Source organism: Colossoma macropomum, unplaced genomic scaffold (genome assembly GCF_904425465.1).
Source record: "Colossoma macropomum unplaced genomic scaffold, Colossoma_macropomum, whole genome shotgun sequence".
Taxonomy (NCBI): domain Eukaryota; kingdom Metazoa; phylum Chordata; class Actinopteri; order Characiformes; family Serrasalmidae; genus Colossoma; species Colossoma macropomum.
Genome location: NW_023494789.1, coordinates 7,343,062 through 7,367,754, shown reverse-complemented (window position 1 = coordinate 7,367,754; position 24,693 = coordinate 7,343,062). Strand labels below are relative to the sequence as shown.

At 37.5% G+C, this 24,693-nt stretch overlaps 1 protein-coding gene across 2 annotated transcripts; it reads right to left on the bottom strand.

Moving 5' to 3' along the window:
- Positions 1–1,194: 1,194 nt before the first annotated feature.
- Positions 1,195–21,955, bottom strand: gpr155b (G protein-coupled receptor 155b). 2 transcript variants are annotated; one of them, XM_036569943.1, is made up of 17 exons: positions 21,608–21,955; positions 19,437–19,905; positions 18,110–18,288; positions 16,548–16,768; positions 13,565–13,739; positions 12,373–12,528; positions 9,962–10,045; positions 9,748–9,868; positions 8,832–8,916; positions 8,397–8,487; positions 7,478–7,688; positions 6,254–6,319; positions 5,933–6,030; positions 4,520–4,615; positions 4,357–4,421; positions 4,095–4,232; positions 1,195–2,626 (listed from the first exon to the last, which is right to left on the bottom strand). In XM_036569943.1, the coding sequence occupies exons 2-17, from the start codon at positions 19,852–19,854 to the stop codon at positions 2,578–2,580; spliced, it is 2,253 nt and encodes a 750-aa protein (XP_036425836.1). In that variant the 5' UTR covers positions 19,855–19,905; positions 21,608–21,955; the 3' UTR covers positions 1,195–2,577. The 2 variants fall into 2 exon arrangements, with proteins under 2 accessions (XP_036425836.1, XP_036425835.1); XM_036569942.1 differs by lacking the exon at positions 1,195–2,626 and having other exon boundaries at positions 2,839–4,232.
- Positions 21,956–24,693: the final 2,738 nt, after the last annotated feature.

The following is a 24,693-nucleotide window of genomic DNA, read 5'->3' as shown; positions in this document are numbered from 1 at the left end:
ACAACAGCAAGATAATGTGCAGAAGACGCCCCACTCTTCTTATTTGGGTGCAAACAGATATCTTAAAATTGATATCACAATTTGTGTAGAACCAGCTTTTCGTACATGAAACAAAACATGCAAAAAATCAGGCACGCATAAGGGTAATACTGAACAGCAGGGTTGGATTCAGTGAATGAATAATTTCCAGTTCAGCTCAACAATCTGAATTAGAACTGGGAAAAAACCTTTCTAAACTAACACTACAGTACATCTCAGTCACTTCAAACACAGCTTGGCTTTTACAATCTACGTAGATGCAAGGAATTTGACAACAGTAACCAGAAAACAACTTTTAGTAATATAAATGCCATCATTAAATACCTGATTAGTGGATTCATCACAAAGTACCTGATAAGGAAATAAAAGTCCAAAAGTCAAAATGCATACCTTCTTAGTCATGTAAATAAACACACCATACTCATATCATACATCGTCACATGTAATATAACATCTCAAGTAATCACAATAAAAGTTCAAAGAGTGCAGTCACAGTCTGTGATGAACAGAGTCGAAGTACATGTCACCAATAACGGAGCACCATAGCAGACTTTTTGTTAAACAACTGTGAAATTTTCATACAATCATACACCCTTCATTTATTTAGTTTCAGTCAAAGTGGATATTCACTTCATTTTCAGGAGACATTTCTGAATCTCTGAATTTCACACAGCACTGCATATATCTGTACATTTTGTGTCTCATATGTTTTGCAAGGAGACTCTTACCTGCCTTAAACATGTACGTGCATTCAGTGTTAAATAATACAAGGTCTATTACTGAGGGAAATGGAAGCTGATTCAGAATTTGATTCTCAGTCAGGGCATAAAAGCTCTGTGTTGTGCACATCAGAGAGTCATTTTAGATTCAGTCTAAATGGAGAGTCATTTCAGATTCAGTCTAACAGTGTCAAACTTGTAGAAGAGTCATATGATCTTATGTGGCTAGCAGACTGTAGTGTTTTGCTAAGTGCAAACATTTATTATATTACAAATTCGAGACTTGAAAATGAAAGGTCAATTTTCAATTCCGATTTGAATTAATCCCAACCCTGCTACTCAGGAAATGCAGTGACTCCATTATATATTTTAAATATTAGATTGTCCTGACCATGAACTGAACTCTTGGCACAGGAAAGCTTATTTCTTTAAAAGTGGGGTCAATTCAGTAGTCATAGATAATACCTTTGTGCTGCTTAGTAACTAAAAATACAGTATATTATAAAGGGACTCTCTGACCAGACCGGGAACCCTGCCCTTCTCATGATATGTCTAAAAGGGAGGATTTTGGTGGGCAGGCTGTTTAAGCTCTTAAAAGGCCAGGAACCACCGGCAGGTTTTTCTACACACTTTTATAACCTAAGAATAGCTCAGGCAGTTTGCATTGTAGTCTATGTAGTTACTAAATAAAAAGGCTTATTATGTAATAAACCTGGGATTTTAGGGGGTTAAAATGTGTTTTCTAGCTTCCTAGCAATAACATTCACTACCAACAATCATATGCAAAAAGTTTAAACACCACTGGTCAAATATTTTGATGATGATTTTCTAATTGAAAATAAGTTAATACATCCTGTATGAGAAACAAATTTTAATTGGTGTTTTTAGCACACAATTTCTATTATGTTCCATTATGTTGAATTTAGCAAATAAACTTGTATGGTGCATTAAAATGTGCAGAAGTGTGTTCTCTATAGAGGATGTGTTAACTAACTTTTACTTAGACATGTTATGTGACCGCGATGCATATGGCTGTAGTATCCTGCTACAATTGATAGCTAGTGAAGGAACAGCCCACCCTCAAAAATCCACTCCAATACAAAAATTCCTCCCACCTGCAAGATATCATAAGAATCATCAAAAGGGGTTTTCCTAGTCTGTCCAGAGCGTCCCTTTAAGTGAAGATACTGTCACTCTCATAACAAAACCTCGTATCTCCTAACTTTGTAAGGGGAACGAAAAGAGGCTTTTAACTGTAATGTATGAAATTTTATTCCAGTTCCAGACAAATCTGTACCATTTTAATTGGTCCTTTGGTCATGAACTGTTCACACAAAGGGCACCTGACGTTTTTACATGGTGTAAAAACTGGAGTTACGAGGTTTTGGTTGACAGTATGTAACACTGTTAAATATTCATTCACATACATTCAATCCCATTCAGTCTGTGCTCTGCAGTAGCCCTCTGCACACTTGGTGAAAGGAGTTTTAATGAAAGAAGACACGGAGAGAGACCTGATTCCCCCTTAAGTTTGGCATGCCATGCGACAATTTCCAGTGGTAGACGAAACAGCTCAGTTTGATTCACAGTCGAGTTCTGCTCAGCGGGTTCGGGTTGGTCTGATCCCATCGTCCAAGAAGCAAAACCAATGGCTGTCATCACAGAAATCCAGCTGCGGTGTGACATGCTGGATAATTCCGCCCTGCTGCAGCTGAGTCTTACAGAGCAAGGCCACACCTCTATTTCTGACCACACCCACCCGCACCAGCCAATCAGTCAGCTTGCTATCCAGCAAAAAAAAAAACAGCACACCTGTCGATCAAAGCAAGGATTCACCCACTGGACCTGAGAGAGATTCAGCTGATCCACTGAGAGCGCGAGAGAAAGAGCAGAAAAGGGAAAAATGGAAACAAGATAGAGGGGAACAATGAGGAAAGAAGGAAAAGAGCACATAGGAGAGATGAGTTCAAGCCCATGCAAAGGGTGCAAGTGAAAGAAAAGAAATGCATTACCATTCAAGACATTGTTACAAAACGCTAAGTGCATGTCGTCCTTGTCATAAGAAAACCTTGTACCCCCGATTTTGATTCTACTCCTGACAATGTGTGAATAAACCAAAAATGTTTTTGAAAAGCAGACATTTCACATTGTATGAAGCAGAATCTTAATAAATACATAAACAAATGAAAAATCAATCAGTTTGCTCTGAGCAGACCTAATTTATTATGTGTTCATTCCTGTGTTCCAAGCTTATATTGTTCCTTAAACATTTTAAAACAGATTAATTCCACTCTTTTTATATAGGCTAAATGTTTAAAGGCTTTTGACCCAGCCTTGTTTATTGATATAGACAGGTTGACACACAGGTTAATGTATTCTACTGTTTGTAAGATGAAGCTATGAAATAGCCCACAATAATTCACCAGAGGTTATGATCATAGCAAGTTCAAAATACTACATTTTAATTGTTAAACACTGTAATCAGAGTTAGCAAAATTCCCTGTTTAAAATACCTGTATGTATGTAAATTTAATACATTGAATGAAATCACATGCATTCATGAGATCCTGCTGGTGTCTCCTCCCTTTCAGTAAAAACACTATTGAGTGCTAATGGCGGTCCCTTGTGGACAATCTGAATTATTGTTGAAAACAATTAATAATTACATTCAAACCTCTTACACAGTAATAAATAGTTTTAAAAAACAACTTACATAGGTTTAAATATTAAAGTAGTTACACTTAAATTTACTTTCGAAGCATCACTATGGATTTTTTAAAATCTAATGCTACAATGTTTAAATCTGTGCTACAACACTTTTCTAGCACCAGTGCTACAGGCTCAAACATTTTAGATACAGCCCTGTTGATCCAAAACCACTTAAGGCTGACCAAAAAACATTCATGTGTTTTTTAACTAAATATTTATTTATTTACATGTCAATTTTTCAAATTAACGTTTCTGTTTTGTAAAAGTTATAAAATCTTGTTAGATCCCGCTTCTAATTTTTGTTTCTTGAACCAGATAATGTTTCGTTATTCTACTCATGTTTTTACAGGGGAGTATTTTTTTCCTAAAACTAATTTTAATAGAGAAACACAATAATGCATTTCTGTGTTCCCATCAAAAGAGAGAATGTTGTGAGCCAGAAAGTGAAAAAGGCTGGAGATGTGAGACTAAATCTGGGAACCCAACAACTCAACCTCCAAACAAGTGTAAATCTATGTAAACATAAACTCACATTGTTTCACACAGTGTCTCCTAAAGCAAACACACACACACTCTCTCTGGTTAACCTGCATGTAAACACAGGCACACATGCATCTGCAAACAAACCTTCTCTTGCGCACAATGTCCTGCACACACTGATTTTTGTGGTAGCGGACAAACTGTGTGCAGGTCAGTCGGATCTCCTCAGGAACAGCAGCTGAACCACAGCTTTCCTCCTGACCGCCACCACAAAATGCAGCCAGCCTACACACACACACACACACACACAAGTATTCAATCACCAACGCCAAATAGACACACATGTGCACACAAAAATAGTAATAAGACAGATGCTCAGTGCACTATAAATTTAACGTTTTACACTCACCTCTTTTTAAATGGTAAAATGATGAGATGCTCATCCAGCCCAAATATGCCAAACGAAATGAAACCCTGAAAATGAGATAATATATTATTATTTAACAAATGTATTGTGGTCTATAAGGTATTTGTACATAAGTGTATATTTGTCTGTATTTGTATCTCTGCACCTGTCCGTAATTGGCCACAGCACAGAAGAACTGCAGCTCGAGATAAAGTCGTCCAGGATCAGTATTTAAAAGCCACCACAGACAGCTGGACAGGTTCTGACCATGACAAACACAAAGACATGACTCTGGGAGAAACGTACCATATACAGAAATGTGCAAAAGTTTAAGATCGCCCCTAATTTAATGTAAATAATTTAATTAATTAATTAAATTAATGAATTTAATTTCCAGTAAAACAGCTATTAAGTACAAGTTATTAATTTTGTAAAAAAGCAGAAAATATTATACATGTTTAACAGAAAAGCCTCACACAGAAGCCTCAGCAACTAAATATAACTTCAAAATTTTCAGGATTAAGTGTGTCCACTCTGCCTTTATTATAGCTTCCTTTCTTTTCAGGAGACTTGCTTTCATTTTTTTTAAGAAATTTGCAGAGATATTTTTCCACACCTCCAAAGTTCAGTCTTAGAAGTTGGTTCAGTTTCTGCTTCTCACAATCCAAGTAATACCAGTGATGTTGAGGTATGGTCTATCAAATGTTCTGAGAACACCTGCAGCATGTTTCATTTGCATTTTTTTTCTTTTCTCAGTAAGGGTTTCTTTATAGCTTTGGATCCTTTCAGACTTTGCATCCCTTCAGAAAGCGCTGAATCGTCTTCTCACAGTGGAAGGATGGACAGAAACACCTGTGGATGGTTTCAGATCTGAAGCAGCTTGATTTTCTCCTCTCTCTTAAAGATGAAAGTGCTGTTTATCTGATAGGGACAGTTTTGATGGTCTACAAGATCTTCATTTTTCACTTATGTTTCTTCTTTAGGCAAGTGGATTATTTTATATCTCTTCTCCTCAGAAATATCTCCTGAAAAATGAATAACTTTTACTTAACGGCTGTTTTAATTAGAAATAAATTAAGGGTGGTCTCTCACTTTTTTACAGTACTGAATATAATAATGAAAACACTACATAGAATAGTCATTTTATAAATAAGTACACCCACCATATAGGTTTACAATTACAGTTACGTTTAATGTACTGGGTTAGTACTGTATATTGTACTGGTTTTGGTTATTACGTATGTAATGTTAGTATTGTTTAGAATCACTCATCATGTTTGTTGTTTTAGACGTCAAAGCGTATTTTTAGATGTTTTATTTAATTATTTTAAGTATTTGGATACAAAGTTACTACATGATAAATGTCGTATCTCATGTATTTATTTATTTATTCACATTTATTTGTAAAATAATCAAACTGTCATTGGCCTTGAAATTTGATTAACAGTTTTAAAACATATCTAAAATATGCCTTTTTCCACTATACTGATCTATACTGATCTTTTGAGGTGAATATGTATGGTGCTGGTATAAGGTATAGGACCAGTGTTGCATGTATGTTTTCCGTTGATAGACTCACTGCTAGCAGGCTGACGATGAGCAGCAGACAGAGCAACACATGCCGAGCCACCTGCCTTTCCTCCTGCGCCCGCACACAGCTCGACGTTTCACAAAGAGCTACACCAACAGAAGAAAACACACTTACTACATACACAACTCAAAAACATCACACAACACCTGCAGCACAGACTACAGTTACTATACACACACATACACAACACATACCATACCAACCCACAAACCCCAGACTGAGACAACACCATGTGCTAATATGCACACATAAACACATTTCATTCAGCATAACATCTCTGAACAGCAACTGCAGGTGCATTTTTCTTGCCTGATGGTGGTGCTGGTGAGTCATTCAGACGGTCAGATATCATATCAGGCATGGGGTCACTATGATCTACGAACAACACAGATGAGAATTTTATCAGGTACACATAGCACCATTTTAAGACAACACATTAGACACAACACATTTAACAGTGCCAAGGTTTGGTGCTCAAAACATGCTTGCAGCAGTTAAAACAACAGTAGAGATGTGAGACTCGTCTCAATTTTCCTCCTACTCAAAATAACAAATAACAATCAGCCTTAGGGTCTAAATTTGATTCTTTACAAGGATAATGTAGATAACAAGTAAGCAATAATAATTATTAATTAATAAATGTTAACTGAAAGCCTATACTTTACCAATTAACATCATGCAAATGGACAAACTGGACAAAAGTATGTCGCTGTTGTCGGAAGAAAACCTCATATCTCCAAAATGATAACATTACAGGTGAAGGAAAAACCTACTTTACTTTTAAGTCAATGGAACCAGATTTTTTTCCATTTTTTGTCACTTCTTTAATTCCACTCATGAAATTTACACACAATGTAAAGGGTAACACGTATTTTCAAATTATGTCAAAAACAGAAATACATCAAAAATTGAAATTGAAAAGTTTTTCTTCCTGAAACAGCAATGTATAAAATTCAGGTTTTGTCATTAACGACAAATCTACATAATGAAACCATATGGTAGGTGATAAATTGGCCAATGAGTGTAGGTAAGTGTACCAGGCCCAGCATCATTTAGTCATTTAGTGGGGCAATGCCCCACCAACCAATCATTATGCCCTACTAAGTCCAGTACTTTGTACAAGCTTCTATAAGGGCTTCTAAAAAAGTGATGTTGTTTTACTCTCATTGAACTCCTTGACGTCTGAATTCCAACTGAAAATTGACACTGATCTGCTCATAGGTTAACTGGGCAGAGTAGAGGGATGGCTGATAAATTGTGAAGCAACAGATGGGCTACAGTCAGTAAATGTAAACCTACAATGTGCACCTATTTGGTGAAAGTATCTGCTACACTTGCCAAAGAGTGTGGATGTATCTAAACTGGCAATTTTATTGTTCATATTGTTCAAATATTTAAGTCTACATGCTTTCTGTTCAAGGTAGATTATTTTTATGCTTATGTCTACATTCAGTCAAAGTCAGACCTGATTTCACATCTCCCACATGCTTTCCTTCGAGGTGACAGAGACACACATACATTAAGGCTGAATACCTCTATTCAGACTGCCATGTGATGTTGCCCTCTCGGATGAGTTCTGGTTCTCTGGCTGTGGGGGGTCCCTCAGGTCCTCTGTGGTGCCAGACATGGAGCTCTGCTCCAAAGCCTGGTAACTCTGCTCCTCCTGAGTACTCTGACTCAGCCCCATGAGAGACACCCCACCCAACAATATACTACAGCTCAACACCCCCAAACTGCTCACAATCTAAGAGAGACAGAGGGAGAGAGAGGACACACAGCATGACATGCACATTAGTGTGGGGCAATTCTACTAAGCGAGCTGGATATATATCCTAGATGTTTATGTATTTTTAGATACAGTATGACGCAATTTGATCTGACTGGATTCAAAATGATTCAGAATACAGTCACACACCAATGTGACTGGAGGAACTATTTATACTGCAGAGAAGTATACAGTACTGCCATTTATTTAATTTCTAGTCAAAACGGCCATTAAGAACTGCTGGTTTTCTCAGAACAATGGACTGACCACCTAAGAGTCCAGACCTCAACATCACTGAAGGTGTTTGAGATTACTTGGAGTGTGAAAAAATGCAACCAACTTCCAAGACTGACTTTTGGAGGTGTGTAAAAATATTCCTGCAAATTTTTTTCGACAAACTGAAAGCAAGTCTCCTGAAAAGAATGGAAGCTGTAACAAAGGCAAAATTAACACACTAAATATTGAACAATCTGAAATGCGTTTATGTTAATAAATATGTTTTCTGCTTTTTTTTTACATAAAAATATATAACTTGTACTTAATGGCTGTTTTGACTGGAGATTGAATAAATGAAGGATGGTCTCTGACCTGCACAGTACTATAGATAAAAAAACACCAAGCTTATTTTAACATGACATATTTAACATACCAACACACTGCATCAAAAATTGAACAATGGAAACCTACTTGCCACTTGCCGTAGAAGAAGGCGGAGTCCGTTATGTTACTCTCTCTTTCACCCACAACAAGCAGCAATCCCACAATAAGAAATGGAACCCTGTAATATAGAGTTGGAATATATTATTTGACAAATTAACGTAATAATAATTACACATATTACACATAATTATATTATTCAATTAATCATAAAAGTTGATTTTTGCACTGCGATGTTATCAGAAATTTAAAGATGCTTTAGAGGTTGGACTAAATCAATGCATTTTGATGGAAGACTATGTGAAAACAAGAATTTTGACTTTTAAATAGTTCTATGCTTTTTATGATCAGGGACAAGAAATATCATGGTAAAAAAGGTCCATTTTTATTTCAGGGTGACTTCAAATGCAACACGATATGACAGTCTACAGTGTTATTCTGTGTCTCAGTTTCACACACTCTTACCCCCAGCCCAGGAGGATGAAGATGATGGGTCGAACTTTGAGCTTTTCATTCTTCTTCAGCAGAGCCAGAGCAAACGCTAACAGACCTACAACACAACACACGATCTACACAACTACACGACACAGCACAGACTAATCACAATTCCAGACAAAACAACATAATCAACAGTCATAATCCAGTGTGGTAGGAGTGTATACACACTGTATATATAATCTGTGTGTGTTGTACGGTACATATTAAATAAGTGCTCTATAGAGATATTCTTAGAATGTCAATCTGCATCAGATCACCAGATTTCAGAAAACTTTCTGATTGATCATTTCAGATTTGCTTAATATTTGTGATAATGTCATTGTCCCCAGTGTGATTAGTCTGAGACACAGAGGCTTTAAAAGCTACTAAGTTGAGCTATTTTTAACTGAAGCACTTCAATTAAAGTTGCACTATGTATGTTTATTGGTGACATCAAAAAAAGTAACATTACTGAGTCAGAAGGAAAAAACATGCTAAAATATGCTGCTGCGAGTCCCCCTGTAAAGTCTTTAACAGTTAGGGGTCGTGTTGGATGAGATGGAGAGAGATAGATAGAGATGTTTATTTTTGTAGAATGCATATAATAATGAGACTTAACTAAAATTCTCTATCAAAGACTTGAGCCTTGACAAAACTTGCACACCAGAAACTCCAGACTCGACTTGGATTTGAACCCCTCAAGACTTGGGAACATTTCTACAGTTCACTTTTGGCAAACAGATATTCATCTTACTGTAATAAATGTTTCTGATTTATAATCTATTCAAAAAATAAGAATAATCAATCTAGTATTTCTTGAATTTCCTGTATTAAGTGCATCTGAAATGGTCAGCTAGGGGGCCTTTAGGCATTTCCCTGAAGTGAACATGCTTGCACGTGTTACCTGTCCACAGATAGGTGCTGTAAAGAGATCCGTACAGCAGTGTGAAGGTGAGGATCTGTGCCAGCATGTTCTCCTGATGAACTACAAACCTCCACAGAATCATCGACACACACACCAACAGCTGGAAGAGAAAACACACCCATGCTGTGTATTAAAATGAGAGAGCACAGGAGATGAAAAAGCAGAGAGAGCATGCATAGCTGAGTGTAGCCACCTGAGCGAGGAAAAGGTTTGTTGCAAACATATGAGGCAGTCTCTTGAACTTCTTGCTGAGTAGCATGACAGCAATAGTCCACACCTGTTTATTGACACACAAAAACAAAACAGAAGACACAGTCTAACACAGTCTAGCGCCCATGTGTCAAACACAAGTCAGGCCTGCAAAATTATTTTAATTTTCTGTTCTTATTAGCCCGTTTCACTCTGAGATGCACTACAGTCCCCAGCATGCACTGCAACATAGTGTGCGTTCTGACCCTCTTCTCCCAGGATTAGATGCCTGGTGTCTCACTCTAGTCAGCTTTAAGTCAAGTCAGCTTGACTTAGCAAATAGGCAGTTTTAAAAAACTTCAAATTAAAATTCAAGCAAATCTAAAATAATTTATTTTTATTTAGAATTAATTTTGAATAAGTATCCAATGCCTATTTTGATGTTGTAGTTTTGGCATTTTTTAATAAATGTTAAGTAAAAATGAAATAAAAACACAACTGGCCAACGGATTTGCTGAGATTTTTAATAAGGCCCTTTTAGTGGTTGAGTTTGACACCCCTGGTCTAGAGCAATGGTCCAGAGGATAATCTCAAACTCAAAAAGAGCTTTTCATCATTAATTGATATTGTCTTCAATAGCCTATAATCTAGTTTAGATTTATATGACATGTATTGATGTCAAGGCTAACTTCTTAATAAAGTGTTAACACAATAAATGATTAGCATGCTCATTTTTTAAAAGCGTTTTTCTAGTTTGACCCTGCAAACCATCCATAGTTCTACCCTTTGATAAAGTTATTTCCAGCTACTGTAATGCTGTGAAACTGCTTTTCACTGAAGTACAAAGAGTCTGAAGTATAATTTACAAGCAAAGCTAATATGGCAATATCAGCACTTTCAGCAGACTGCATCTGACAGTCCTCACTGGAGAGAAACAGATGAAAGCACTAGCAAAGCTACGGTTCCCTTGCAAGAAGATGTAACATCATGGTATGAGAGTAAGAGGCTACAAATTATTAACACCACTATTTTTTTGATTCCGCTAATGCTTTTTCCTGGTTTGACTCTTCGAACCAGAGGTCTGTGGGAATGGCTCTGGTAAACCTTTATCATGTGAACAATCACATGAATCACATGATTTGCATTTATGTAGGCTACAGAAACAGCAGAGCCTTCAGACAGTCAGATGGCCACAGCTGTGAAAGCTGTGTGTGTCCTTTTAAGAGAGGAGAATCCACAACAACAAAGCCATCTAAAGGCAACCCTATCATGTGGCAGTCATTTTCAATGGGGGTGGGCACAGGACAAACTATTTAGCGACATGCAAACTAAAGCGACACGCCACAGGCCAAGGACGGTCTAAAGGCATGTTGCTTGATCACTATCAACAGTCAGTTCAGGCCACGATACCTCATGAGGCACATGTAGCAACAGTTTTCTAGCTACGCTAAAGACACCCTCTGTAGAAGCACGTGGTTTTTTGTTTACACAATTCCCACCCCAGTTTTGCTGCAGAAAATTCTACCCACCAATTGGTTCTCCCCTTTTCCACAATGCTACCACATTGGGAGGGTGAAGCCTAGTATGCGCTTCCTCTAAGAGACGTGAAGTGTCACTGCATTTTTTTGAACTTCTAATGCAACGCCATCAGACAGCTCAACACGCTTGGAGGAGAATATTAATTCTATTACATCATCTAACAGAAGCCTGTATTGGCTTGGTTTGCACTGAGTGATGGGGAGAGGGAGGGCCAACCTACTTACCAGGAGTAAATAAGGCCAATTATGCCATCTTAAACTCCTGGCTATGGATGGCTGTGGCATTGCTGGGGATCAAATTCATGACTTCCCAATAACAGGGCCAACACTGAGAGATTCCTTAGGCACAACAAGCACATCATTGCTGTTGTGATAAAATCTTGAATCTCCAAAATAGTAAATTTACAGAATAAGGAAAAAACTTTGAATGAAGGTTAATTGAACATGATTTTTCAGTAATTTGGAGCATTTCTACTGGTCCTTTCATCATGAAATTTTAACACAATGTAAAGGTCAGTTGGCATTTAAAAAAATAAATAAATTGGAGACACCAGGTTTTGTTCCAACAACAACAGTATGTCTTGCAATACCAGAATGTCCATGTGCACAGGCCAACACAGTCTAGAGTCTGGAATTCCAATATTACACAAGGCTTTCTTTATTTAACACCTTTGATCAGTAATCCTCTTATGTGTGTATGATTAGTTCATATAGCAGCACAAAATCTTGGCCCTCTATTTAATCTTCTTTAACTTTTCCCCCACACATTGTTTTCATCAGGGTCTCTTTTTCTCATTTTTTCTTAAAAATATCTTTCACAATGTTTTGATTCCCTTATTTCTTATTTCCAAGATGAAAGCAATGCATACACACTCACCAGGGCGATGAGGCTGATGATGCTGATGTTGAAGCTGACCTCCTGTAGCTCTGAGATTAGGTGTCTGGCCTCCATCCAGGGAATGGTCAGTAACCATGCCGACAGGTACATGATGGGCGCAGACAGTAAGGTGCTGATGACCATGCCGGAGGTCACCTATACGTGCACACACACACACACACACACACACACACACACACACACACAATACATACGTATCGCTGTCGTTGGAACAAAACCTTATCCTACCCAAAACCCTATCTCCAAAATGATAATGTTACAGGAAAAGGAAAAAACCTACTTTACTTTTAATATAAGTCAATGGAACCAGATTTTTTTCCGAGTCATTTTGGGCTCTTTCTTCTAGTCCATTCATCATGAAATTTACACATAATGAAAAGAGCAACAAGGCATTTGTAAAAACTGAAAAATAACAAAAATGGAGATACAAAACAAAAATTGAGATTTTCTTCCGACACCAGCAATATACACATATATAAATATTTGCATAAGTATAAGTATCCTCTTTCAAGTCATGTAAACATGGGAAGTAAATTATGATAAGATATGCTATCATGAACAGAGAAAAGGTATTTCTAATTACGGTTGGGTATAAAAGTTCAATACTTTTGTGATACTGAGTGGATTACTCAAGTACTGCATTCTACTGAAAAATTCTGTCAGTTGACACCAAATTTTAATACCTAAGTAGTTAGACTGAGCATCCATTAACCAATAAGCATGCTTGTTCCAAAATCTAGACTACTGATTGGTTGTGTAAACAACATCCTGTGTGCATGTTATTAATGCCAGCACTTCTTGATAAGTCTGTAACCCAGTGCAGTCCATAAAAATGGAGTACTGCTATCACAACAAGGGGATAAAACGTGTGAGCTTCAGAACTATTTCCAAGATAGTACAGTCACAAATAATGTCACAAATACTCACAAATATTATTGATATTATTTTCCAAATAAACTCAATATGTTACAATATTGCAAACTGAAAAATGCTCATTTGTAAAACCATGTTGAAAAGCGCCCCTAAAAATTCAATCACCAGTGTGTCCTCACTGAATCAACACACAAATGGACACATTTGTACCCTCTAGGATCAAAATCCATTCTCATAGTCTTAATCAGAGTCACTACAGTGGAACCCCAACACTGGTCTCAAGTCAGAGTGCACTCACCACCTCCAGCTGCATGTTGTACTGTCCAGCATAGATGGCCACGCTGGGAGCGGTGGGGAAGACCCCGTAGAGGAAGGCATAATCAGACAGACTGCTGTGGTTTGCAGATCTGTTTCCAGAGTTACCTGCGTCCAAAAGCTCCAACATGTCCTTACACATCAACGGCATCATCAACCTGCAGCACACACAAAAATTTGGAAATATAATCCATCATAATTCATTTTTATTCAAGCATTTACCAATTTACAACTTCTCTTCATCTCTTCATTAAACAGACACTGTTACTGTGCCTTTTAGACTGATACTTGTAAATGTGCTCTGTTCTGATTGGCTGCCCTGGACTATGTTATATTTATGTGTTATTCCATACCAACTTAACTAGCCCTCCCAGTTCAAGTCATGGATTTCCTTGGAAAGAAATAATGTGAAAACCTCTATTATATTCATGGCACCTTGCAAAATCATAACTCTTTACTCCAACTACTTTTTTTAATAATGAATTTAAGGTTTAGCTCTTTTCATTGTTTTGTGGTTCTGTATGTGCAGTCTAAAACTAACCAATTGCTTATTTTTTGCCGGACTGGGTTGAAATTTGTACTAAATATCCAAGAAACTGTAAGGATAATTTGCAATATGTATTCATGTGAATAGTTTTTGCTAAATGTTTCACAGTAATCAATTTATAAAAATAAATATTTTTACCCAAAATAAGTTTAATTTAAAAAAAAATATATCTCCACTGGTTTTCACTTTCTTGCAACCACATTTTGATTCTGTGAAGTACTGATATAGTTCTATCACATCTAGGAGCTATTTGGTCCTGCTTTAAAAACGCCACAGATCTTGCTAAAACTTAGCTTTAAAGCTGGAAACTTTTTAACATATTTTGATCATATAGTTCAAAAGAAGGATTATTTGAAATTGATTGAAAATGTTCATTCATTTCATTCATATTCATTTAACATATATAAAATATTTAAAGATGTTATGTTACTCCTTCATCATTTAATAATTTATTGAAAATAACCAATTTTTCATACTTTTCACCGGCTGTAATATTACATTCATTGGTTTTATTTCTTCTGGGTTTTCTATCGCTATGTGATACCTACTGAGCCTGTGTTTCATTGGGTTGAGGAAATAAATTCCTTGTGCAATTTGGTAGGGGACTTCCCACAGTGGCCAAACCTCCCACTGTCAGATGCACATACTCATACCTTACAACAGAGCCTAAGTGTAGCATAATAGGATGCACTAAGACCATTACACTGATTGTCAAGAAGGCACCTTGTCAGTGTCTTATGAAATTAAGCCCACAACACGTCCAGAAGGCTCAACGGTGGTGTTTGGCGTTCCCAGACCCATCCCCGCCCATACTCACGATGGGTTAGGGCCATACGTAAAGCCACCTAAATCTGTGGGGCATATGTATGGCTGAAGATGGCATACTTAGAGCCACTGGCAAATAGTCCTAAGTACCCAAATGTACTGGCATTCAAACAGCTTGCTGTGGGGAAGTCTCTCAGTAATGCTTGGGTGTATCTTGAGGTGTATCTGTTGTTGTCTCTGATACTGGCATGTGCCCAGGCCCATCATGAGTAAGGGCAGGGGTGGAACTGGGACGCCAGTCACCATGGTTGAGCCTTCTTGAGGTGTTGCGGGCTTAATTCTACAAGACACTGACAAAGAAAGGTGCTCACTTGACAACCCCTGTGAAATGCGCATGAAGGCATATTTGTTGTTGCTAGCTGTTGTTAGTATTGTTAAGTATTAGTGTAATGGTCATGTTCTATACTTAGGCTCAGCTGTAAGGAATGAGTATGTGCTTCTAACAGTGGGAGGTTTGGTCACTGTGGGAATACCCCACCAATAGCACAAGAAAATGTATCATCTTTTCCTGTATAACTAAAATTGGCCACACACACAAGGCAAGATGACATCATCTAGTATGCAACAAATCTAGCCATTACAAGCTGTAACTTGCACACTTCCTGAAACAATTGAAACACACAGCTATCACACAGAGATAGAAAACCTTGAAGTCAACATAGCACAAATATCTACCTATGAAATAAAACTACAGAATGTAATATTACAGCCAGTGAAAAGCATGAAAAATTATCATTTTTCAATATGTTATCTATTTTCATTGGAGATACATTTTTTATATATCTGCAAAGAATAATAAAAATAATACATTTTTCCCATAAAAAAATTACAAGCAAATTCAAAGAATCCTTCTTGGTATAATATACAGTCAAAACATCCTAAAAAAGTGGGTTTTCAGCTCTGAAACTATATTTCGTATTTAATTCTTTATTCAGGACCAAATACTATATTAATACAACACAGACTCATAATCTGATTGCAAAAAAAGTGAAAACTAGTGGAGATATTAAGTTTAATTAAAGATTCTTCGTTCAGGTAAATATTTATTTTTATAATTTGATTACTGTGAAACATTCAGCAACAGCTATTTGCATGTATGCATATTGCAAATTACCCTTAGGGTTTTTTGGATGTTCAGTATTAATTTCAACCCAATTCAGGGAAAAACAGGTAATTGGTGTGGCTTAGAGCTCACATACAAATAAACACAAAAGTGATGAAAAGGGACAAACTTAAAAAAAAGAATAAATGAAAAAGTACTTGGATAAAGCTATAGGATTTTGCAAGCTTTCATGAATTTAACAGAAGTTTTCACATTTTTTTTTAAGAAAGTCCATGACATGAACAGGGAGGGCTGGGTGAGTTGGTATGGAATGCTTGTGAGTATTAAGCACCGTGATAGGAACAGAATATATGAAGTGGGTGAAGGGGCATTCAGGCCCATCAAACATAGAGAAAGACAAAGAATGTTTCTTGAATAAGTTATTCTTATGGAAAAAAGAGTTTTTTTAATGCTTTTCCAGTTTGCTTAATAGCTTAAATGGACAGGTTGGTCCTGGTACACACTCACACACACGCATACACACGTTCTCACAGTTTAGCTGTGATGAGCAGTATGAGGGTGACTCCAGTGGAGCGTGTGAGTTTGTGCATCTGTCCCACCATCGTCAATCCCAGGTAAAAGAGCGCAGCCCCCCCGAATGAGTCAGCCAATCCATCCACAAACTCCCCTAGCAATGCAGGGACATGCCCACCGAACAGGAAGTGACAGATAATCCCAAACATAACCATAAAGACGATAGGATTCTTAATGACCTGTAGAGTAAGAGAAACAGAGATGCATTAAGATATCGCTGCTGTCAGAAGAAAACCTTGTATTTCCATTTTTGTTTTTCAGTTCTTGATATAATTTGAAAATACCTGTTGTCCTTTATATTATGTGTAAATTTAATGAAGAATGGACCAAAAGAAACAGCCCAAAATGACTTGGACAAAAATTCTGGTTCCATTGACTTACATTAATAGTAAAGTAGTTACCATTTTGGAGATATGAGGTTTTCTTCCAACACCAGTGGTATACAGGTTAAAACCCAGCTTTTGCAGGCATACACAATGATACTGGAATTGTGGTTATTGGCAGATAGGTGCTTTAAAAAATCAGCATTGGACAGATGTTTAGATTTTATCAATATTTTACATCTGCATTTGATTATCGATTCGTTTTAGTCCAGAAAAGTAGAATGTTTAAACGATGCTGGGCTAGCACGCTAAAATATCTGCATCTTATTCATATTTACAGCATTTTTAATTTAATTTTAATTTCTCATATAATGCGAATCCAGGTGGATCCAGTCTCAGTTCCTCCACAGTTGCATTATCAGTGCACCCCTAGTTTTTTTGTTTCAAAGCAAGTATTTTTGAGATTAACAGTTAATTAACAGCGTTAAGCAAGTATGTGATGCTTTAGGCATGCAGTTTGCATAATGCTAATTTGAATGCTAATTACTTGTTGCCAACATTAGCCCTGTAACAGTGCCATAGCACTGCCACTAAGCAAACCTCACAGTCACATAAGTCTATTTAAGATTACTTTTAAATTGATGCAGTTGAAGGAAAGTAGGTACTGATTTACACGTAGTTTGCATGATGCTAATTTGTGGCTATCTACTTCCATTACTTGACTGCTGCATTGTCCTTATAACTCCAGTGCAAAAACAAAAAATGTAAAAGTTCAGAAACCAAACATGTCTTGAACGATCAACTACAATTTGGATTTTAGAGAACACTTTAAATTTGAGTTTTCATCAAATATCCTAATATCCTAAAAAACATAATGTCGTGTGGGAGGATTATTCCTATATGTTCATACCTGTGGCAGGTTATAGAGTGCCTAAAAAATGTACCTTACATTAATGTTTCCATTTACACTTCATGAGTTCAACACTATAGAAGTACAATAAAGTAAAAGGACAAAAGCTGTGCTTGATAGTGTCTGGATCGAATGCTCTTGAAACAAGCTTATTTGTTATAGCCAAACAACACACTAGCCACAAGCTAACATGCTAGTCACGATACAACAATATGATACATTACAATATGTTGCAAAACCATTCACTACAATATGGTATGTTGTGTTTTTATGTCCCTAACACACACCCGTAGCAGAACGGTGGAGATGATGTGCAGTTTGCTGTGGTTGTGGTCAGGGCTTTGCCTCCAGCGCTGGAGCTCACACAGGGCAAAGCCCACTGGGTTCAGCAGCATTAGAGACACTGGAGCCACCAAATACAGGTACTGCCCATAGTCAGGGTGAGAACTGCGGTACAGAGCGTCCACTGAAAAGGGGGTGGAGGAAAATAGAGTTACCCATATGACTTAAGGAAACAGGCTTGTGCAAAAAGGCTATTTTCAAATGTAAAAATCCCACCTAAAAAAAGCCTGGTAGACTGTATGTGAGTCATCCTAACGTGTTCCAATGGAAGAAATATAAGGCTAAAAATATCTGACCTTTTTGTACAAATGTTTGAACATGGTCAATTTTGCAATTTGAATACTGACCTAAAAATAGTGTAGAATTTTGAATATTTCTTTACACACACACACACACACACACACACACACACATATATATATATATATATATATATATATATATATATATATATATATATATATATATATATATGTATAAAACCTTGGAAGAAAACCTTGTATCTCCATTTTTGTCGTTTTTGTCGAAAATGCCTGTTGCTGTTTACGTTGTGTGTAAATGTCATGAAGAATGGACCAAAAGAAACGGCCCAAAATGACTTGAAAAAAATTCTGGTGCAATTGACATTAAAAGTAGGTTTTTTCCTTCTCCTGTAAAGTTACTATTTTGGAGATACAAGGTTATATATTAGTTTGTCATTATTGCAATTGTGTAATGTAAACCTAGAAATTAAGATAAACAATGCAAGTCCAACTTTACCTTCAACCAACAAAATTCAAGAGAAAAACAAAGAGATAATTATTGGGAAAAAATGAAAATAAAAAATGTAATAGTCGGTTGCATAAATGTGCACACCCTCACAGCTAATACTTTACTGAAACACCTTCTGCACTTATTACAGCAGTAAATCTTCGTAAATAATCTTTACACTTCGGCCCTATTCTTATTAACTAATGAAAACGGCCAATTGATTCCTGTTTGTTGTGATATAAACTTGATTGTGAAAGCTAATAACCGTGGCAACAAATGTACAATAATCTTAAATAACTGTGATCAGGTGCTTATGTAATAATGTGATAAGTGTGACAGGCCTATTCTTTTGTAAAAATGTATAAAAATATTTAAACTGAACCATTTGCTAAGAAAGTAAAGAAGAAAATGCACTGAATACTGAATTTTCATTACTCCTAAATGAATTAAACCACTGTGAGTTCAGAGATTTACACCCAGAGTGATATTTCTGATGCTCAGTGTGTGTGGAGCCACACTCACCTATAGGATATCCCAGAGCGAAGTCATTACTCTGAGTGGCGAAGATGGCGAACAGCCCCGCTTTACTGTATTTGCTCTCCGGATCGGCCACCAGCAGCGTGAGAATACACACCAGCACAAACACACACACCTTCGCGATCAACACACTCCACAGGAAAGACCACACCACGTCCGCAAACTGGAGCTGCACCATGTTCTTAAAGAGGAGGGCAGGAAGAGCGAAGCAGGACACAAAACTACCCAGGCCTTTCACCTGACCGGCACCGATGACCCCAATTCGGCCGGCCACGTAACCACACAGGATGATGCCGAAACACTCCAGCAGAGCAGGAAAGAGCCTGTCGATGGACATAGCTGGGGTGGACAGAGGACTGTGGGTAACGTTAAGGCCGTGAATGGTGACATAATGGCCTTCCATGATGACATCAGATCAGCACGGAGAACTTCTCTAACTCTGAAGAGGAGAAATCTGCAGAGAAAAACAGACGGAATTACACACTTTACACAGATGAGTAAAGAGGGAAACAACAATTTGTCACTGTAAACAGAAACACAGAGAGGACGTTGTTCTTAATCTTAATCTTAATAGTTCAACAATGTTGAATTTGTAATTATTCTTTACATAATTTAATAATTAAAGCAGAGATAATTTACATAAATAAATAACAAACAGCCTGTTTAATTCTAAGGGAGGTAGGAAAATGATCATGTAAAAATGAATTATGATTGTGTTTGGTACATAAATGCAAACAATGAAATAAAACAAATAAAATAAACAAAGGAAAATGCAGGATATGGGCCCTTTAATATTCCCATGAAGACAGAATGACATAGAGAGAGAGAGAGAGAGAGAGAGAGAGAGAGAGAGACTTGCAGCAATTCAATATTTAATGCTTTCAGAAGTTTTCATGTCCAAATTTTTACAACCCCTCTAACGTTCAGTTTCTAATTTCATTTTTCCTTAATTATCTCAAACTTCGTAACCCAAACTTTGGCAATGCAAATGTATTTTTTTTTCCAGTAAACTAGTGAATTTAACTGAACTGAAACAAATTCAATTAAGAGTGAGAGAAAGAAAGAAAGAAAGAAAGAAAGAAAGAAAGAAAATACATAAAGAGATGATATAAAGTTCAACTGAAAATTATTCCTTAATTTTCACAAATTCCAGAGAGAGACATAGAAAGCAAGTGAGGTGGTGAGAGAGAGAGGGAATGAATGAGAGAGTGTGAGTATGAGAGAAGGATGTTACTGACTAGTTCTACTATTTAATTAATTAGAACTGATTATTAATTAGAACAAATTAGAAATTACTCATTAAGAGTAATTGGAGAGTGAGAGAGACTGAGAGAGAGTGGGAGAGAGAGAGAGAGTTAGACAAAGAGTAAGTGTGTGTAAGAGAGATGGAGAGAAAGAGGACGAGAGAGAGAGAGGGAGTCGGAGTGAAAAAGAAATACAGAGACAGAGAGAGTGAGTGTGTAACACAGAGACAGAGAGAGAGAGAGAGAGAGAGAGAGAGAGAGTTTAAGAGAGAGACAGAGTGAGTGAGAAAGACAGTGAGTGTGTGTAAGGTAGATGGAGAGAGAGGGAGAGGGAAAGAGAAAGAGAGTGAGCGTGAAAGAGAGAAATACAGAGACAGAGAAAGTGTGTGTGTAAGACAGAAAGGAGAGAGAGAGAGACAGAGTGAGTAAGTGTGACAGAGAGAGGAAGAGAGAGACTGAGAGAGTGTAAATGAGACAGGAAGAGAGTGAGAAATAGAGAGAGAGAGACAGAGAGAGAGAGATCACTTCCCAAACACTATTTCAGCATCCCACAGCGGTCTATGAGTACAGAGCAGCGTTCTTATCTTTACTGAGTATTTAATCAGATAAAGGAGGAAGAGAACCCGCTGTGTTTAAACGAATAAAGACCCTCACACACCAATGTTAGTGAGTACAGCCGGGTGAGGCCACACCACACTAGGTGGTCACACTACACTTGTGTGCTGCAGCCCAAACGCCCAGCTCAGCGTGGTCCATCCTCCCTCCACACCTGCAGAGAAAACCTCACCATCTCTCCCCATCCAAAACACGAGCGGTCAGTTCTGTAAAACTGCCCGCTGACCCGTAACGCGACCTGCCCTCAGCGCTAACGGAGTAACGGGCGGAGATGGTACTAGCTCGCCGATACTGTACCGTCATGAAGCGGAAACAAATCCTCATGACAGCCCGTTTTCCGTCGCGTACATGTTCTCACTCTCCCTCCTCATCATCAGCAGATACCGAAGCTCCCTGTCCGCCTTCTCCGTCTCTGAATGTCCGACTCGTGAACGAATCGCTCTTTCGAACCGGTTCTTTTCGAATTGATTCACAAGTCCAAATCAGTCGAACGCTTATGTGGATCTATTAATACCTATGAGTTTAAGGCTTCTTCTAATAAAACTCGAATACTAATATTTCCCAACTTTACCTCATTAAATCACAACATGAAATACTACACTGTAACATCATTGACAGGCTCTTTGAATCCCCTGTTTCGGTTCAGCTCAGTCTTCAGATGTGGTCCTTTGCCATCCTTCCTACGAAATAACCATGCACTGTAAAAGGGGAATTCCACTGATTTTTCAAAATCTCTGCATAATTAAATGATTAAGATGTAAACAAAGTCAGTCAAAGTGGTTTGATTTGAAATGCTCAGTTTTAGAGTAACGTCCTGAGGCAGAATTGTTTACAGTGGTGGTGATAGGAACCGGATGTCTAAAGCATTTAATGCCTGAAAACCTCTGTCCCAGAAAGTGTATACTAAACAAAAATATAAATGCAACACTTTTGATTTTGGTCCCATTTTGCAGAAGTTTGATAGAAAAAATTCAGGATTTTTTAAATATAAATGTGTCACACTCAGAAGCATAGCCAAAGGGTGGCCAGGGACACCCCGGAATGAAGCACAGCCACTCTTCTGGCCACTCCAGTTGTGGAATGTAAGGCAGTCAACCATCATAAGTGGACCAGCATCAATAAAGCATCAATTTTGTGGTGAAAATCAATCATCAAGGTTGTTACCAACCAGTTATGAGTCTGATGATACTTTATTTACTAATGTGTAATAATAGGTTAATGTGCTCAGCAAACAGGCCAGCAAAAGTGTGCTGGGTCCCTTGAGCAGTGATGCTGTGTGAGATACATTATGAAATAGGCTATGCGATGCAAAGATGAGCCAACTATCAAAAATGAGTCAGTTATAATTGTTTCAATGCTCTTTTACAGTTGAATGCATGCATGTGTCATAGGTTACCTTATACAGTGCTGTCTGGCTAGCTTTTCAATCATTAGACTCATGTGTAATTTGTAGAGAGCGCAGCCTAAAGGAACATCTTCTATGGCCTGTCTATATGAAATTATTTTCTTAATGTTGTGCACTAAAAATACTCATTTCCTCATGAAATGTTACATTTAAAAACAATTTTGTCTTTCAGTTTACTTTCAGCAATAGTTGTATTGATGTAATATTGTATTCATGTGGAAATGATGGACAGATTTAGTTATGTACAGAGAAAAAAATCAGCACATCAGTTTATGTGTCATTCTTATGTTCCAGTGTGCCCCCCAATAAAACCCCTGGCTCTTTTCTGGTCACTCCATTCTAGAAGTTCTAGCTATGCCACCGGTGGTGAAATCAGATACTAATTCTGTTTTACAAGCCACCTTATTTCTTACAGGGTACTGTAAAATCCTTTCAGTAAAAAATGTTGCATTTATATTTTGTTCAGTGTAATTTTTGAATACGTGCAGGGAGATCTAAGATAAAATATTAACCAGAGAAAATTTGATTTATCACTATTTTACCATTGTCAACACTGTGTACATTATACTATATATTGTGTCCCTGGTTCCTATCAACACCACTGTAAAGAAATCAGTCGGCAGGTTTCACAAAAATGCAGCATTTCACATCAAACCACTCTGAATTAATTTGTTTACATCTTACAATGTTCAGTTATTCTGAAAAATAAAAAAACAACTAATGAGATTCAGGTGTGTTGGCCGAGGGAAATAGCTGGATTCTGGCCTTTTAGGGTCAGAACTGATGATGACTCTGACGAATGCTGTACCTGTATTTCTTTTTCTCTTTTTTGCTTGTACATTCCCAGTTTGACTCTTCATAGAAATGATGTAAGAGATTTCATTCATTCATTTAACCAATCGAGTCCTTCTGCATATACAGGAATAATAACGTTGGCTTGACTTGTGAATCAGTATATCACTAAATTGGACGTTTGATTCATTCAAAGAATCGGTTCGGTGTTTTGAATCGCACTTCATCACTCTGAGACCGCGTAACTTTCCAACGTCCAGTCACGGCTTGACTGACACTCCGCATAGCCTATGAGACGAGTGTCTAACGGTTAGTCCCGCCCACTGGCTGCAAGTATTGGTCGGCGTTTTCAGAACGCGATGACGAATGCATGAGTTGCGTATGATTGGGCGAATTAGAGTGAAGGAAGCCTCGTAAACAAGGCCAAACCGCCACCACAGAGCACGATTTATCTCGTTTAAAATAATTGCACATGATGTGTTTTTCAAATCTGTATGAGTGTCAGAATGGATTTTAAGTAATTCACCCCATATATGAACACCGATCCTTCATTAAACTGTTACTCAGTAAATCGCAGGCCACTGCTGGGCCTAAACAGTGAAAAGTCAAAGCTGATGAAGCGCAACCCCAGAGTTAAGTCATACTGCATCACAGCTCCTGTGTAACAGACAGATAACAGTTCACTTTATCATTTATTTAGAAAACATTAACATATTTGCACACACAAAGAAAAACTTGTAATAAAGAAATTTACATTAAAAATAAAAACAAAAGATAAAAGTAAAAAAAGGAAAAACAAGAAATTTGGCTTCTTCTCTGGCTCCAGGCCCACAGAGAGAATCTTAAGTACCACCACAAGTGCCTCTGAAAAGTCTTCTGCATGCTCTAATACAATCCCCTCACTTTTTCAGTACTGTATGTTGAAGCTAGAGGTTTTTGTTTTTTGGTCACACATCTTCACCTCCTTCCTGTGTAACAAGTGCGTTTATGTAACATTGCACACAGATCTGAGCAGAAATGAGGATATTCAAATGAAATTCCTGAAGACGCTTCACATGCAAATCACGTAAATCACAGAGTTATTCAAATGTACCAAGTATAGAGAACAAAAAAGGCAGTACCCCATAACTGGTGACACAGGTTTATACTCCTGCTACGGTTGAGAGCAGACAGGTTTGCATATTAT

Excerpts from the sequence above, each read along its gene's own strand:
- gpr155b (XM_036569942.1), bottom strand. The coding sequence starts at position 19,854 with ATGGAAGGCCATTATGTCACCATTCACGGCCTTAACGTTACCCACAGT. Across the intron at positions 18,289-19,436 it reads CGCTCTGGGATATCCTATAG|TGGACGCTCTGTACCGCAGT; the intron begins GTGAGTGTGGCT and ends CCCCCTTTTCAG. Across the intron at positions 9,869-9,961 it reads CAAACCTTTTCCTCGCTCAG|CTGTTGGTGTGTGTGTCGAT; the intron begins GTGGCTACACTC and ends TTTCTCTTCCAG.